An 18698-nucleotide genomic window follows, 5' to 3' on the forward strand; every position below is an offset into this window, starting at 1 on the left:
GTTAGCTACAAACATGATAACTGCCAGCTTGTTTCAGCTTCCAACCTTGTGTCAGGCTTTCTGTAAATAAACTTATTAAGCAAAGCTTACTTAAGAATATGCATGTAAATACGCACCCCCTAGCACTCTGTAGTTTGTTGTACCCCCTGGTATCCTGTCTGCCCATCACAGGAGCCCTACTATGTACGCTGCATCAAGCCCAACGAGGTGAAGTCTCCAGTTCAGTTTGATGAGCAGCGCTGTCGGCACCAGGTGGAGTACCTGGGCCTGCTGGAGAATGTGAGGGTGCGACGGGCCGGCTTTGCATACAGACAGCCCTATGCCAGGTTCCTGCAGCGGTGAGTGCCTCAGTGCTGGGTGTACAGAGCACCATGTGTCTTATAAGAGCTTACCATAGTAAAAGCATAATAGTCTAATAGCGAAAGAATGGTAAAACATTGGTTTGCAAGGCAAAGCCCAGAAAGGTATGGCAAACCTTGGTAAACTATGGTAATTGCAAAGTATAAAAATGTGCAAAAAGCATGGGAAAACTACAAAATTGCAGTGTAAATGTAACATGGACTTGACAACAAGGTCACCTTAAGGCTTTATCATGTGTTTTTATCTTAATGGCCAATTACGAAGTTTGAAATGTAGTGCTTTTTATTGCTGTTATTCTAATACTGTGTATTTTTTTTATATAAGTCTGTGTTAAGGTACTTTGACTGAGTTAAATACTTCATAAATTAAGATCCTGTATAATTACGTAAAAAAAAAAAAAACAGTATTTGGGTTATAGCAATAATAATAACTTGGAAGGAATGCAAACATCCGAGAAAGGTAAGGGAACTGACAAGATCTAAGAAAATGTCATTTGAAGCTACTAGCTCTTTAATACTTTGTTCTAAAAGAAACGTTCTTAGTTTATCCCTGACGTTCGTGTTGTGGTGGTCCATGATCTGTTTCAGAATCATTAATCTAGTTAATGAGGAGCCCATGGCATGCCATGTGGGTGAGGGTACGGAATGGTTTGCAGTCATCATATTACTTATGTCTTATTTCTGTTATGCTTAATGTTATGGGTTTTAAATAATAGGGTGTGACTGTTACTTTATTTTTGTGTAGATATTCTTATAGATAAACGTGTAATAACAATATTCAATTATATTTTATCTTGTCAAATGGACAGGATGAAAATTGAGATTTGTATCTTATTAACAAGACTGTAGCAGCATACAATTGCACTGTTTAAAAAAAAAAAAAAAGAATTGTTAACAATACAATATTAGAATATAAAGCGGGGTGCTAAGTGCTAAAGAAAAGTCAGCACCCAAATACTCCCACACAGTTCTTGGCTGCATATTGAATTGTTTGGTATAGTTCTGCAGATGCACATGATTCGGCTTGGTGCACATTCCTTTATGCATTTGTATAAAAACCAGTCCTCTTGGGCATTACCAACAGCAGGTTCTAAACAATCATGTCTCATCTCATATTTACGGAGGCTCATTGAGAACAGGAAAAAATCTAAGTAAGAATTAATTGTTTCAAGATCACATAATTCACTTTGGTTTAAAATGTCGACCCTGTGTCTCTGCCTGTCAGATACAAGATGACTTGTGAATACACCTGGCCCAATCACCTGATGGAGACGGACCGGGAGGCCGTGGAGGCCATCATCACGCAGCATGGCTTCGAGAGCGACGTGGCATACGGGCTGTCCAAGGTGTTTCTGCGCACACCCCAGACCCTCTTCACTCTGGAGAGTGAGAGAGCTGCCCTCATTCCCATCATAGTCCTCTTCCTGCAGAAGGTAGGGGGCTCCATTCCATCTTCCATTGACTCCCCCCCATCCCCACCCCTGTCTCTCGGCTCTAACCACTAGACCATGCTGCCTCACAGTTACTTTAGCTCTAAGCACTGGACCACACTGCCTCTCTGTCCCTCAGCACTATCTACTGAACCACACTGTCTCCCTCCCAGTCCCTCAGCTCTAACCACTAGACCACACTGCCTTCCTGCCACGCTGCTGTAACTACTAGAGCACACTGCCTCCCAGTCACTCAGCTCTAACCACTAGACCACACTGCCTCCCGGTCCCTCAGCTCTAACCACTAGACCACACTGCCTCCCAGTGCCTCAGCTCTAACAGCTAGACCACACTGCCTCCCAGTCCCTCAGCTCTAACCACTAGACCACACTGCCTCCCGGTCCCTCAGCTCTAACCACTAGACCACACTGCCTCCCAGTGCCTCAGCTCTAACCGCTAGACCACACTGCCTCCCAGTGTCTCAGCTCTAACCGCTAGACCACACTGTCTCCCAGCCCCTCAGCTCTAACCACTAGGCCATACTGCCTCCCTCCCTGCCCCCCACTGCCTAGTTATGTCCCTTGTAGTCAGGCTGGACTGGGAGCAGGTAGTCACAGACAGGCAGTGCTGATGTGCTGTGCTGTTTCTCAGGTGTGGCGTGGAGCCCTGGCCCGGAAGCGCTGCCGTGGGATGCGGGCAGTCTACTGCATCATGAGCTGCTTCAAGCGGCACAAGGTAAAGGCTCACTTCAGAGAGGTGGAGAAGAGGTTTGCCAACGTGCGCAACATGAGTGACTACGGCAAGAGCATCGAGTGGCCCACTCCCCCGGCCGTGCTGCTGCAGTTCCACGAGAACACCAAGTACCTGTTCCGCAGGTACACCCCTGACCTCTCTGTTTGCCTGTCTGTCTGTCTGTCCGTCTGTCAGGAATAGACACCTACCAGCTGTCCTGCTACCTCACCCCGGCCCTCCCTCCCCTCCACTGTCTGTCTGATGGAATAGACACTCCTGTGCTGTCTGGATCTCTATGCTGTAGCTGTATGAAGTGCATAGCTGGGTAGAGTACGTTTAATGGAAGCTCTCGCCCCTCCCACCCCCTCTCTCCTCCCAAGGTGGCGAGCTCGTCAGATCATCAAGAACATCCCCCCCTCCCACATGCCGGAGGTGCGTGCCAAGGTGGCGGCCATGGAAGTTCTGAGAGGGGAGCGGCTGGACTGGGGCTACAGCAGGACCTGGGAGCGAGACTACCTTTCCAGCGTGAGTACACACTGACATTCACCTTCACTCACCCTCACTCATTCACCCTTACTTACTCCCTGCACTCACTCCCTGCAGCTGTGGTCTGGAGAGTCCAAGACGCTTCCACCAAAAAAATACAGACCACTCCCATAGCACCGTCAATAGGGCATAGAGCAGCATGGTTAGCTAGGTCAGCAAGAAGGATGCGATGTGAGGTGTTTAAATAGTACTGCAGATACAGATATGTAAAGCAGTGTTAACACTGTCCAAAGAATGTGTACAGACAGTGAAAGGAAGTACTTCTTAGATGTAGGGAGGATGAGAGTGTCAGAGGGAGAAGCATCGCTGTCTCCAGATCCAGTGTCAGAGGGAGAAGCATCGCTGTCTCCAGATCCAGTGTCAGAAGGAGAAGCCCCACTGTCTCCAGATCCAGTGTCAGTGGGAGAAGCATCGCTGTCTCCAGATCCAGTGTCAGAGGGAGAACATCGCTGTCTCCAGATCGTGTCAGAGGGAGAAGCATCGCTGTCTCCAGATCCAGTGTCAGAAGGAGAAGCCCCACTGTCTCCAGATCCAGTGTCAGAGGGAGAAGCATCGCTGTCTCCAGATCCAGTGTCAGAAGGAGAAGCCCCACTGTCTCCAGATCCAGTGTCAGTGGGAGAAGCATCGCTGTCTCCAGATCCAGTGTCAGAGGGAGAACATTGCTGTCTCCAGATCGTGTCAGAGGGAGAAGCATCGCTGTCTCCAGATCCAGTGTCAGTGGGAGAAGCATCGCTGTCTCCAGATCCAGTGTCAGAGGGAGAAGCATCGCTGTCTCCAGATCCAGTGTCAGAGGGAGAAGCATCGCTGTCTCCAGATCCAGTGTCAGAGGGAGAAGCATCGCTGTCTCCAGATCCAGTGTCAGAGGGAGAAGCCCCACTGTCTCCAGATCCAGTGTCAGAGGGAGAAGCATCGCTGTCTCCAGATCCAGTGTCAGAGGGAGAAGCATCGCTGTCTCCAGATCCAGTGTCAGAGGGAGAAGCATTGCTGTCTCCAGATCGTGTCAGAGGGAGAAGCATCGCTGTCTCCAGATCCAGTGTCAGAGGGAGAACATTGCTGTCTCCAGATCGTGTCAGAGGGAGAAGCATCGCTGTCTCCAGATCCAGTGTCAGTGGGAGAAGCATCGCTGTCTCCAGATCCAGTGTCAGAGGGAGAAGCATCGCTGTCTCCAGATCCAGTGTCAGAGGGAGAAGCATCGCTGTCTCCAGATCCAGTGTCAGAGGGAGAAGCATCGCTGTCTCCAGATCCAGTGTCAGAGGGAGAAGCATCGCTGTCTCCAGATCCAGTGTCAGAGGGAGAAGCCCCACTGTCTCCAGATCCAGTGTCAGAGGGAGAAGCATCGCTGTCTCCAGATCCAGTGTCAGAGGGAGAAGCATCGCTGTCTCCAGATCCAGTGTCAGAGGGAGAAGCATCGCTGTCTCCAGATCGTGTCAGAGGGAGAAGCATCGCTGTCTCCAGATCCAGTGTCAGAGGGAGAACATTGCTGTCTCCAGATCGTGTCAGAGGGAGAAGCATCGCTGTCTCCAGATCCAGTGTCAGTGGGAGAAGCATCGCTGTCTCCAGATCCAGTGTCAGAGGGAGAAGCATCGCTGTCTCCAGATCCAGTGTCAGAGGGAGAAGCATCGCTGTCTCCAGATCCAGTGTCAGAGGGAGAAGCATCGCTGTCTCCAGATCCAGTGTCAGAGGGAGAAGCCCCACTGTCTCCAGATCCAGTGTCAGAGGGAGAAGCATCGCTGTCTCCAGATCCAGTGTCAGAGGGAGAAGCATCGCTGTCTCCAGATCCAGTGTCAGAGGGAGAAGCATCGCTGTCTCCAGATCGTGTCAGAGGGAGAAGCATCGCTGTCTCCAGATCCAGTGTCAGAGGAAGAAGCATCGCTGTCTCCAGATCCAGTGTCAGAGGGAGAAGCATCGCTGTCTCCAGATCCAGTGTCAGAGGGAGAACATCGCTGTCTCCAGATCCAGTGTCAGAGGGAGAAGCATCGCTGTCTCCAGATCCAGTAGGGAGAAGCATCGCTGTCTCCAGATCCAGTGTCAGAGGGAGAGGCCCCACAGTTCCTGTGTCTGGGTTTAATATTTCGAGGACGTAGACCAGCCTTGGCCGGGACGCTACGCCACAATATATATATTTGCATCTTTGATATTGAACCCATACAATTCAATAGTGCAGCTCCAAGTAAAGGAAACCTCCTGATGTCTTGGACACTACTTTGCTGGCTCTCTTTTTTCACTCTCTCCAGTCTTCTTTCAGCCTTTATTACTGAAAGAAGCCAGTGTTGAGAGGGAGAGAAAGGGAGAGAGAGAGAAATAAAGGGAGAGAGAGAGTGATAAAGCAACATCACAAGTTTCTTATTATCAGTTTATCTTCCCGGAACAGCAGGAGCTTTTTTCCCTTTCGCAGATGGGTACGAACATTCCCAGTCCATTCATTTCCTCAGGTCTCAAGTTCCGCTCTCCGCTGCTGCTTCTGTAAAAGGCTTTCAGGCTGAAGGCAGCATTTCAATTGAAAGCAGCTGAAGGCATTAGTTTGTCCAGTTCAGTTCTGTATTTATATTTTTCAATGCAGTGCCAATTCCAGGCCATTAGAAAGAGAAGCTCCGGATGCAGAAGCTGGCACTCCATTCTGAATCAAATTGACTGCCCACCCTTAATTATACATATCCGGTCAATCGAATTGCACACAGGTTGTGGACATGCCCACCTCTATCTGCTGAAAACAACTCCTCCACAATGCCTGGTCAGTGCAGCTTTTGCACAAGGATCCCCACCACCCCTCACCCATGTCCTATTACTGTATGCCTTATCTCTTTCAGCACTAAGTAACGAGTATATTAATTATTGTTTGCTTGTTTTGCCAGGCAAAGGAGAACACACAGATGTGCACCCAATTTGCAAAGGTGGCGAATGAGCTGAAAAGCAAAGACAAGTACAACACTGTGCTCTTCTCCTGCCTGATCCGCAAGGTAAGAACATGGCATTGCACTGCCACTGCACTAGACAACACCCATACACACTGCATTCCACTGTCACGTCACTGAACTACACCCTTACCATTCTAGACTACACCCTTACTTTCTAGCTCCTTTACCATCTCACTAAACTACACCGTTATTATCTAGACTATAGCTGTACCCTCTAGACTAGACTGTCACCTCTAGACTACACTCACCTTCTAGACTAGACTGTCAGCTCTCTAGACTACACCCTTACCCACTACACCGCCTTACACCCACAGTCACTACTCAGCACTCTCTCATCCCAGTGCTCTGTCGCTCTGCTCCCCAGGTGAACCGCTTCAATAAGAGTAAGGACCGGGCTCTGCTCCTCACAGACAGGCACATGTACAAGCTGGAGCCGCGCAAGAACTTCAAACTGCTGAAGAGCCTGCCGCTGGAGTGTGTGAGTGCCAGAGAGCCCTTCACTCTTTTATTATTTTATAAAATAGTAGCTTCAATCATGTGTAGGGTGTCTCTTATTATATCAGAAATTATTTCACACAGTTTGAGCAGTTAGCTGCAGTATGCGGCCCTGCACAAGATGTAACCTCTTTATTTAAAGCACAGTATACACCAGCTAAATCATACAAAAGACAGCTGAATTGAATTTTTTTTTTTTTTTTTTTTTTTTTTTGCGAGGACGAATAGGGACAAAAAAAACTTCACGTAATGGAAAGCCTCAAGAGACTGTATTCAATCAATAATTGGAGAGATTAAAAGCACAAAATGACTTCATGAAGATTGTAACTCCTGGCAGTCCTGTAACTTTGAACATTCAGTTCTAAGACTTTCAGTGATACTTCTTATAACACCAGAGACACTGAGAAAATGTATTAGTCAATTTTTTCTAAAAGTTACAAAATGATCTGACTTCTTGAAATGAAAAGAAAACTGTTTGTGTTGCAAAACTAGTAAGAAATTACTTTTACGTTCTTAAATTACTAATTTTCCTTTTAGTAACTTCAATATGGATCACCAACATTGATAAATCAGGCCAAATATACATTGTGAAAGAATCAAAAGAAAAACAGAAAATAACTCTCTTTTCACACCTTGGTTAGTGCCTGTGTGTTGGTGTAAGGAAGCATAACTTTGAATATCACGGAATGCGTGTTATTTTGTATGAGTTTGACTGAGTGTCATTGCTTCGACCCTGGACCTGTCAACCCACTTGAGCCCTGTCAGTGAGGCCTGTGCTGCAGTCTCCTTTCTGACTGTGTGAGAGGCCTGTCTGATGTAACAGGGAGGAGGCTTCCTGTCAACCATGTACACTGAAAGCAGCATCTAACCAGGCTCATCTGCATCTTATCCAAGCTTGGCTATAGAGTTTTTTAATCTCATTTCATCGCACCGTTACACTGTTCCCCCCTTTAGCCTCTATGAGATTCGAATCACAACAGTGGTTGGGCGCAAACCGGTGCCCACTGTCTGCATTCATGGTTATAGAGCTTTAAACGTCCTTGAAAGCTACTGTACAAGCAGTGAACACTGTATCTTCCTGGAAATGGATCAAGCAGTTGGTGACCCCAGAGACCTTTACATGTTGTTCCCTGTCTGCAAATTTGTTTTTTAGTTTTGTCCTGAATTAGTATCATGAGACATCAATGCATTCTCATGTTTGATTGGTCGACAGAGCATAACAAAAAACAGAACTTGCACCTTTGTATTGTATTAATGTTCTAAAAATGTGTGGTGCGCATTTCACTGCGGTTTTATGGGTCACCAAGAAACAACAGCAAAATAGCAAAGGCAATGAGCAGCTATCGTTTTTAATGCAGTTGAAAAGGATTTGTGAGAATGACTGCCCTCCAGACTCTGTAAACAAGGTTCAAGAGAAATAAATTAGATACAGACATTTTGTCAGGTAGTCCTTTTTAAGACGCACTGTAGCAAACAGCCTGTGTGACAACTATGAGAAGTAGAACTTCACAGTATCCGCACATCATGTTTAATTTGATCACTGGAAATGCAGACGAACTGCACATGCATTTTTCAATTGGTTATTCTGTGAAGATAAAAGGAAATGAGAAAGGCAAGCTCTTAAAGCCTTATTGTGCTAACCTAATAATAAATGAGGCCACTTATAAATGTCTACTGCATTATCCCACCGTAAAAGCATAGCGAAGTGTAGGAATGCAAATGTGGAATTGGCAAACATTGACAATAAATTATTGGCAGGCAAATTGAAGCTCTGTAAAGCAGCGTGATGGCCTTCCACAGTCATTCATTCATATTCAGTGAGGTCACTGCTGGGAGGTGAGTAGTGGAGAGTCTGAGTGGATTTGCAGGGGAGCTAGAAGGTTTAATGAGGTGATTGTTCACACACTGGTGCTAATTGGAGACAGCAGTGAGCTCTCAGACTCCACTCCTATCTTCTTCCTGTATTGTAATCACCACGCACTTCTCTCTCAAGCCAGAGAAGTGGGTAATGCTGTCAGTACAGGCCTTGTGCACACACTCATGATTTATTTAAATGTTTTTCTGTTTCTATTTTGAATAAATGAAATAATACTTTGAATCCATAAATGTCTTCTTACTAGTGTTAAAGAAACCAGCAATGTTATAAAAATTAAAATTTAGGGGGCCAAATTTTCACAGCATTTACTGCATTCTTTAATTAACCCCTGTTTTTTGAAAGATGAAATTTGAACAGTAATGTGTAAAACTGAGAAACAAACAACTTAAGAGTGCTTAAGAGACCTTCTATTACACTGCTTGGGTGTTTGATGCTAGTCAAAAGACATTTTTCTCCTTTCAAAAAATAGGATTCAAAGATGCAATGAAGCGCACTTCTCGTAGAGTAGGGTGTCTCAGTGAAGTGCCCTCCCTGTAGGGTTGGCAGGGGGGCTCAGTGAAGCACACTTCTCATAATGTAGGTAGGTTGCTCTGATCTCTCCATCTGCTCACTCCACTCTCAGGCTCACAGCTGAACTATTAATACACAGTGTCTGAGTGGCTTTCACACATAGGCCGTGCATCATCTACACAGAGGCTGTGATAATCCAATAAAGAGTGAAGCAGTGCCAGGGCTACATCTCTCTCTCTCTCTCTCTCTCTCTCTCTCTCTCTCTCTCTCTCTCTCTCTCTCTCACAAATGGGTTTATTTTTTATTCTGTGACGCTTGTGGATTCTTTGACCCGACTGTCCCACTACTACAGGTTGTGCCCAAATATCACCTGGTCAGATCTGAGTCAAGCCTGCTCCTAGTGGCCTGTAGGGATGCCAGGGTGATGAGGGTTACCATTTACTTGTTTTTGTCTTCATCATTTATGATAAGAAAAAAGCTTTGAGTGAAAAGTGTGAGGCTTAGGAGGCGAATTTAGTGTTGTGAAAGGATAAACAGACTTTGAGTCAAAATGAGAATAAAGTATAGAAATGTTGATGGTGACTGCTTTTAAACAACATTGAGTGAGGTTTCTAATTCTCTCCCTGCATAACCCTTTGTACCATGGACAGATGCATATTTATAAACATGGTCAATCATGGTAAACTATGGTAAATGCATAGTATGTGTGTGTATATATATATATATATATATATATATATATATATATATATATATATATATATATATATATATATGGGAAAACTGCAAAAGGGAGTGACTGTACATTTCTCCACGAGCTGACTGGAAGGAAAAAAAAAATTGTAACATGACATAGGAGAACAGAAGCATCTTTGAGAGAGTAATCAGCAGAGAGAGAACACAGCTACATTACAGTACAAGCCTGGGGTTGTTTGTGTTCAGCTGCTTCCTGCATGTGAGTGTGGGAAAGTTAATGTGTCTGTTACATCAGAAAATGTTGTTATGCTGTGTATTTTCTTGAACTTAAGGTGGTATTAGGATAGGGTTAATAACAAGAGTTTTCTATGGCCTTCCTAAGACAAAGGCAAGTCTGTGAAAAGCCACTGAGAAGATAGACTATGGTATGTGAAGGCTGTTTGAAATGTTTGAAGCAGTGTTAGCCAGGCGATGCAGACACTTGTAACTATTTATAAATAATCTTGTGTAAGATTTAAACTCACATATTTAGAGAGTGTACTGAGTTTTAGGGGGTCGGTATAAATAGTTTCTGTACCTGCAAGGTTACAGCCTTTAATGCTGGTTTGAAACAGAATTATTTTACTAGCTTACATTAAAACTTAGGAAGTATTATGAAACTTAATGACTGGTGCAGAACAATGTGGACTGTTGAGGAATGATATCATGAAGTAAGTGCTGCATAAAAACAGGCATTATAGAGCTCTTTGTTAAAGCAGGAATAATTAAGCAAGAACTGCAGACTGTATCTCCAGAATAGGTCAATATTGCTTTATTCTGTATTTGTAATGCATGCTGTTAATAAAGTCTAATTTGACTTCTTGTAGTGAGTAGATTCTTGATTCATTGGGTTCAATCCACAAATAACACTCAGAAAAGTGAAACACAGTTAACATGTCTGTGGAAATCCTGCGCAGTGATGTTACAATGGAATTACATCAGGTAACAACAACATGTTTACAAGAGCATTGAAATGTAACTACACAGTGGCTGTATGTAACAGCAGGCACCATTGGTAGTCGTCCAGTTATTACCATGTTATTACATATCATACCATTGGTAATTACATTTGATGGTGTTTTTGAACAGGGTTTGCTTGGTGAATGTATAAGGAAGGCTCGAAGGTTAGATTTTGCCCACGCCTGAATTGAACGAAATTGTGCAGACATGTAGTGTCATGTGTAAAAGGAAGGGAAATAACATCTGTTACCTCACCACATGACTCAGTAAAAGATGACAGACAGACCTAGCTGTGATGGCTTGGACTGACCATCACAACCAGCAAGTTGATTGCTCAACCAGCTTGATCGTGCTGGTCGTCTGAATCCCAGGCAGCATCATGGCAGGCGTCTAGAACAAGATCCCCTTTGCGGCCATTACGAAATGGCAACATGTAGGCTCCATGGTAAACAGGATGTGCAGCATCATCGTTGTGACACTGGCACCGGTCATTGGGTTAATATACATGTTAACAGAGGACTGTTCCTGAAACAGTACTGTATCTTCTTTGAAACATAACCTTCTTTGTTACATGCAATTCCATTTATTAACCACAATGTGGGTCCAATCCAATTCTTATTGCAAGCCTTCCTTTGTTGGTGCCAAATATGTACATTAATAACTCCCATATTATTATTATTATTATTATTATTATTATTATTATTATCAATGGTAGTCATTTACAGCCCTATAGATTATATTAGAACTATTAGACAGAGACGTGTTTGTTGAAAATATCAGTTTATTAAAAGCATACCTGGAAGAAAATGGTGAAAACAGGAAAATTAATCAAATACCAGAACAGCATCTCAACAACATACTGGCGAAATGTATCCTGTCAGTGAGGCGTCAAAACCTCTGCGGTATACTGGGAAGCATAGCCAGGCATTTAAAAAGACACAAATATGAAAGTTCAATTTACTAGAGTAACCAAACAGACTTCACAAAAACAAAAGAAAGTTTAAAACAAAAGTATTACAAAAAACAAGGAAAGGGAAATGGTCGTAACTGCTACTTTTTCAAGCTAATGTAAATGACTACAACTAATTACAACAAATAAAGTACACCAAAGTGTGCATTAAAAAGCTTGTAATCGTATCTCGGGCTTCGGTGACATGGATACCTGACCTTCGGTTTCGTCATTTAACTTGCCACCAGAAGCCTTGATACAATTACAAGCTTATTACGCACACTTTGGTTTATAATTATTATAATTAGTATTATTGTTATTATTATCATCAGTATTTTCCTTGCTGTATTAGAAGCAGCTCAGTGTGTGTGTGTGCTCTGCTGTCTCTGCAGGTGAACGGTGTGAGCGTGACCTGCAGCCGGGACCAGCTGGTGGTGTTCCACACGGTGCAGAAGGATGACATGCTGACCTGTCTGCAGAGAGTGCGAGGCTGTGAGAACGAGGACCGTGTCGGGGAGCTGCTGGGTGTGCTCGCTGACCACTTCAAACGGTCAGTCCTCTATATCAATTACACTCCACTGCAGGAGGGCCTGCATGTCTGCTTAGTTCTCTATGCAAAAGAGGGCCTACCACACGCACACACACACACACACACGTACACACACACACACGCACACATTAACACACACCCACCCCTCCACAGGCACACACACTCTTACACACACACATGCACACACAGGCACGCACACCCACTCGTACACACACATACACACACCCCCCCCACACTCACATTCACACTCGTACACACACACACACACACACACACACGCATACACACTTACACTCATTGCAACTGACCAAGGGGAGCACTCTCTTTTACACTCTGGGTGGTAATCATACAGGATAAAACTCTACATCCATATAAAAAAAGTATTTTTCAATGTCTTCAATGTGGAAATTTAATTTTGATTCACATACGTATGTGGTCCCCACCCCCTCAAGTGGTAAAGTGTGAACGTTCTCTTAATGGTTACAATAAATTAATTTCAGCATTGAGGACATTGAGAAAGAGTATTACAATAAACCTGTGCTTATTTTTCGTATTTCTTAAAGGCTCAGACTCTTAAAACTTGTTATTTTGCTGTGTCTTGAATCAGACACTATTTAGAACAAACTAAATGCAGTTACAAAACACACGAGGAGTGCTACTACTACACACACAGAAGCTCTAGTCACTTACAGTAGTAGATGTATAGGGGTGTGGAACATACATTGCAAGTGCTGGGAAATGTGTCAGGTTTCAGATTTGTAGCTGAAGTCTGTGCTGGAGTTATCCCTGATTCAACCACAGGTAAAGGACTACAAGGTGATACGTGAGTTCAGTGAATCTGACCTTGAAAATGCAAGTTGTTCGATATGCTTTGTCTCAAGATCATGGTTAATAAAACACTCATCTTGGGAAGCCGGTATTTGATACGTGACAGTAATATTATTTCACTTGGAAGTGCTTTCAGCTTTACTCTTTAACCTCCATGGTAGCTCTGATTCCTGCCTGCTTTGAATCATGGGAGAATCAAGTCACTCACAGGAGACACAGCGATTACTTTTGCCTTGCAAAGGCTGCTGGGAGATAGGTTTCCCAAGAAATATATTGTAGTTAGTTGAGCAGAGATTGGTGTTACAACGAGGAACTGTTAAGCGGTAATCCAAGCACAGTAATCCAGCATTCAGACTACCGAGTTGTTGCTAAAGATTCCCTCCACATTAACTGCAGTTTCAAAGCAGTTGTTTTACAGGATAACAAAGGGGATTCCTCTTCCACTGGGTCCTCTTGGGACAATCAGTGGCTGCGATCTCGGGTTATATGTCATCGTTTGAACATTTAGAAATGTGTGAGTGACGCTGAGGTCATTACCCTGGAAAACGAGTTGGCAGAAGTGTGTGTTCATGGTGCCTGGAGCACGGAGCAAGCCATTGTGTTTAATTTGTTACACAGCTTAGTTTAAGGGGGCTCCTGAGTGGCGCATCCAGTGAAGGCACTCCGTGCGAAGTGCAGGAATGCGCCCTATAGCTTGGAGATCGTAAGTTCGAATCCCAGCTATGCCACTGCCAACCGTGGCCAGGAATTCCCAAGGGCAGCGCACAATTGGCTAAGCGTTTCCCAGGCAGGGAGGGTTTAGGTTGTCTGGGGAATCCTTGGTTCACCACTCATCAGTGGCTCCTGTGGCTGGCCGGGCACCTGCAGGCCTGCCTGTGTGCAACTCAGAACTGCGTGGTCCTCCGACGCTGTAGTTTTGTAGTGGCTTCACGGCCACTACAGCGGATGGCTGACGTCACACGTTTCGGAGGACGTGAGTCTTCGTCTCTCCCGAGTTAGGGGTTGCAGCGGTGCACCGGGTTGACTAATTGGGCATTCCAGATTGGGAGAGAATTGGGGGTGAAATAATTGGCGATTCCAAATTAAATAAATAAATAAATAAATAAATAAAAAATAAATAAACTGCTTAGTTTAACTCTGATGTGTCCTGATACAGTGGCAGAGGCCGGGGCATGTCTTGTGAGTTCTGTGGCTGTGTCATTAATCATAAATTCCACAATTATAAATGTTTACTGGCAGTATCCCATGGTATACACATAGCAAAGTACAGTAATGCATAATAAAAGCATGGCAAAGCACTGAAGAGCATGGCAAACTTATATTTCAATGAAAAGTTTGGGGTTTATTGTGCACTGATGGGTTTGGTGCTTGGGAAAGGGGAGGGATGGATAGCACTGGGGATTGCAGCTGTCCGTTTGTCTGTCTGTCTGACCCCAAGTTATGTACATATACAGCAGGGGTTGAGTTTAGTCTGTTAAAGGGGAGGTACCCCAACATCTCCCCTTCCCTGCAGGTATACACAATGTTGTCACTCCTCTGCTGAGAGGAAGCGCTTCAAATCAGACCGATAATTGAATTGAGGAATCGTGAGCTAGGAACAGCTCGTTCAGCTGCACGTCTGTGCAGACAGATATAAATAGAACAGTTTCCAGCCGCTGTGCGACAGCCAGCCTCACAGATCCTAATTGTTGTGTTTTTCTGAACCTTAGTTCATAAATCCAACATCACCGCCTGTAAATTCCGATTGCAGCTGCCTAGGAAACATTGCTATCGTGCCGGCAGGAGATGAGGAGGCTGCTCAGGATCTCAGGTCTCAGTCCTGCCTCCTCTACCTGCGCCCTGCTTGGTCAGAGTATGTGGGCTATGTCAGTGCTGGGCCAACTACCAGCAAACCATACAGTGCTAATTACTAGAATCTTTCAGCCAATCAGTTTGAATGTTTTGTCTGCTTTAGTCCAGGATATATCAATCAATATTTATTTTATATACGCCTTTCATAGTGGACCACCATCACAAAGCGCTTCTCTCAAGGAAACCTGGTTCATGACAGCAACTGGAAAATATTAATTTTCTACTGTGCTTTATTCTCAAAAATAATACCCGAGGCCCCTCTCAGAATTTCCTTCAATTGCAAAGTCAATTCAAAATGATGATATCACAATCGTCCATGTCTCTCACTTCTACTCGTGCCGATACTCCCTCATACACAGACATTCACAGTTCTATTACCCTATATGGCTAGGTAGCCCATGCTATACCTTCACTACTCTCTGTGTATCGAACTGTCTCCTACTCTTCGTCCTAAGTCTGTCTCCAACTGTGTCCTCTGGTCCTGGTTTCAGTGCATGCACTGATGCAACTGTTAGGTTGGTAAAGGTGAGCTTGAAATGTTTCAGATAAGTGCATAAACAAACATGCGCTGTAAAGGTGACATGAATAGAGTTCACAGCTATGTCTTTCATAACAGACTCATAACATTTCTTCATATCTGCGGCATTATCAGAAACAAATGCAGCGATTTCGTTCCCATTCAATACTGTACTCACAGAGAGTTTTGACAATTGACTGCGCTATTGTTGCTCCATCTGTTTTTTCTAGGCACACGGATTGTAGCAGTTTGACTGCTGGACAATTCAGTACAAAGTGATCTTCATTGTCTGTTATTTAATCTACCATTATAGACAGCCATCCATCTTTAACAAACTCTAAAATGCGTTTGCTTTTAAGGTGCTTGACACAAGTATCCTTTCTGATGTGGTCTACTGCTTCGTTACACATCAGACAATAAAATATTGTCCGATGTGTTGCTTTGCTGTTATGCATGAGGTTGATGTTTCTCTGGCAGCCATAGTTGCAGTTTAAAACGTGCTTTTTTCAGTGATTGACTTCCGTTTCACCAGAACATAGGAAGGATGCACAGTAAAAAAACGAAATGCACCTGAAAACAATCTTCCAAGAAGTGAGCAGTCTTTTCTAAGACTAAATGTGAAATTATTACATAATACAGGCTTTTCACAATGCCCTCCTAAAATGTAAATTACACGATAGAATCATGGCCCTCCAGCAGGGGCCAGTGTAGAGTGCTATCTGTTGTTTGTATTGATTTGAGTTAATGTTCCACCCTCCCCAGCCGCCAGACTGCTGTTTCCCCACACTGAGGGGTAGGGGGAGTGGGGGCTATTGAATCCGGACTAATTAAGCCCCCCACGCCCAGCCCCCCATGGCGATGACCCCTTTGTCTGCACACTCTGCACCGTCTGCTGTCTTTGTGGAACCATCTAGGTGTATTACAGAGGTCACAACCCCGAGCCCTGATCTGGGGCGAATCCCAGCTTTGTCTGCTGGGTGACACAAGTTTGCTCAATACAGCCATAGACAATAGCACAGGTAAAAATAAAACCAACCATATTTTATGCACAGATAAGAGGTGTATTTTCTTCTGATGCCAATTCTTCAGATGTTTCTGTCAAAGGCTGCATGTGTCAGAATTCAGTATTAATGACAGACAACTGCAAACTATTCAATTAAACGGATACCTCCCCAAACTACAGTATACAGACATGCTCAAATTTGTTGGTACCCTTACAGCTCATTGAAATAATGCTTCATTCCTCCTGAAAAGTGATGAAATTAAAAGCTATTTTATCATGTATACTTGCTTGCCTTTGGTATGTCATAGAATAAAGCAAAGAAGCTGTGAAAAGAGATTAATTATTGCTTATTCTACAAAGATATTCTAAAAAGGCCTGGACACATTTGTTGGTACCCCTTAGAAAAGATAATAAATAATTGGATTATAGTGATATTTCAAACTAATTAGTTTATTTAATTAGTATCACACATGTCTCCAATCTTGTAATCAGTCATTCAGCCTATTTAAATGGAGAAAAGTAGTCACTGTGCTGTTTGGTATCATTGTGTGCACCACACTGAACATGGACCAGAGAAAGCAAAGGAGAGAGTTGTCTGAGGAGATCAGAAAGAAAATAATAGACAAGCATGGTAAAGGTAAAGGCTACAAGACCATCTCCAAGCAGCTTGATGTTCCTGTGACAACAGTTGCAAATATTATTAAGAAGTTTAAGGTCCATGGAACTGTAGCCAACCTCCCTGGGCGCGGCCGCAAGAGGAAAATCGACCCCAGATTGAACAGAAGGATACTGTGAATGGTAGAAAAAGAACCAAGGATAACTGCCAAAGAGATACAAGCTGAACTCCAAGGTGAAGGTACGTCAGTTTCTGATCGCACCATCCGTCGCTTTTTGAGCGAAAGTGGGCTCCATGGAAGAAGACCCAGGAGGACTCCACTTTTGAAAGAAAAACATAAAAAAGCCAGACTGGAATTTGCTAAAATGCATATTGACAAGCCACAATCCTTCTGGGAGAATGTCCTTTGGACAGATGAGTCAAAACTGGAGCTTTTTGGCAAGTCACATCAGCTCTATGTTCACAGACGAAAAAATGAAGCTTTCAAAGAAAAGAACACCATACCTACAGTGAAACATGGAGGAGGCTCTGTTATGTTTTGGGGCCGCTTTGCTGCGCCTGGCACAGGGTGCCTTGAATCTGTGCAGGGCACAATGAAATCCCAAGACTATTAAGGCATTCTGGAGCGAAACGTACTGCCCAGTGTCAGAAAGCTCTGTCTCAGTCGCAGGTCATGGGTCCTCCAACAGGATAATGACCCAAAACACACAGCTAAAAGCACCCAAGAATGGATAAGAACAAAACATTGGACTATTCTGAAGTGGCCTTCTATGAGTCCTGATCTGAATCCTATTGAACATCTATGGAAAGAGCTGAAACTTGCAGTCTGGAGAAGGCACCCATCAAACCTGAGACAGCTGGAGCAGTTTGCTCAGGAAGAGTGGGCCAAACTACCTGTTAACAGGTGCAGAAGTCTCACTGAGAGCTACAGAAAACATTTGATTGCAGTGATTGCCTCTAAAGGTTGTGCAACAAAATATTAGGTTAGCGGTCCCATCATTTTTGTCCATGCCATTTTCATTTGTTTTATTATTTACAATATTATGTTGAATAAAAAATCACAAGCAAAGTCTGATTTCTATTAAATATGGAATAAACAATGGTGAATGCCAGTTACTTTTGTCAGTTTCAAGTTATTTCAGAGAAAATTGTGCATTCTTCGTTTTTTGTGGAGGGGTACCAACAAATTTGAGCACGTCTGTATATGCATATAAGACATTTACTTTCCTGATCTCTACTCCTGCAAGGTTTGAAAAGGGAAAAGTTTTTTTTTTATTCTATCAAAGTGAGGTCTTTGGGAAACTTGGTATGAGTTGTAGCTTCTACATTTTAAATATATTTAACAACAATACTTCCACTTAAACTAGGATCTATATTAGGCGCTAGTCATACTTTTTCTTGTACAGAATAACAAAACACACTTTGCACCCACCCACCCAGCCATGCTGTAGCGCTCTACATTTAGCATCAGGTGATATCTCTAAGTGCTGTCTCTGCTGAAGCAGGCCTGTACACAAAGGGAGCTCATCACATGCAGGTGAGTGTGACTGCAGGGAGAGAAAGGACTATTCCTCTCATCAGTACTGTGTAGCAGAGCGGGCTGGAAATAGCTCTGTACTCCATGCCTGGCCATTTTCATGGAAGCTCAAACCACAGGGGTCATTAAGAGAAAATGCTTTTCCTTATGTTTAAAAATTAGATGTGTGCTCCTGCTGCTGCTAGAATTAATGAAAACATATTTAAGTTGTATGGCTGCTCAGAACTTCATTCAAACAACATTGCTTGTGTGAGCAAATGTTAGAAACCTTACACTACACACAGGGCCA

General features: G+C 43.8%; 1 protein-coding gene across 2 annotated transcripts in view; it reads left to right on the forward strand.

Moving 5' to 3' along the window:
• Positions 1 to 18698, forward strand: part of LOC117435546 (unconventional myosin-Ig-like) — a 93074-nt gene that overhangs the window by 57789 nt on the left and 16587 nt on the right. For both annotated transcript variants that reach the window (XM_034058822.3, XM_059012974.1), the window contains exons 15-21: positions 172 to 338; positions 1585 to 1792; positions 2441 to 2664; positions 2902 to 3046; positions 5920 to 6024; positions 6347 to 6460; positions 11900 to 12057. In XM_034058822.3, coding sequence (XP_033914713.2) covers positions 172 to 338; positions 1585 to 1792; positions 2441 to 2664; positions 2902 to 3046; positions 5920 to 6024; positions 6347 to 6460; positions 11900 to 12057 — 1121 coding nt within the window. The remainder of the gene's footprint in view (positions 1 to 171; positions 339 to 1584; positions 1793 to 2440; positions 2665 to 2901; positions 3047 to 5919; positions 6025 to 6346; positions 6461 to 11899; positions 12058 to 18698) is intronic.

This window comes from Acipenser ruthenus, chromosome 3 (assembly GCF_902713425.1).
Source record: "Acipenser ruthenus chromosome 3, fAciRut3.2 maternal haplotype, whole genome shotgun sequence".
NCBI lineage: Eukaryota > Metazoa > Chordata > Actinopteri > Acipenseriformes > Acipenseridae > Acipenser > Acipenser ruthenus.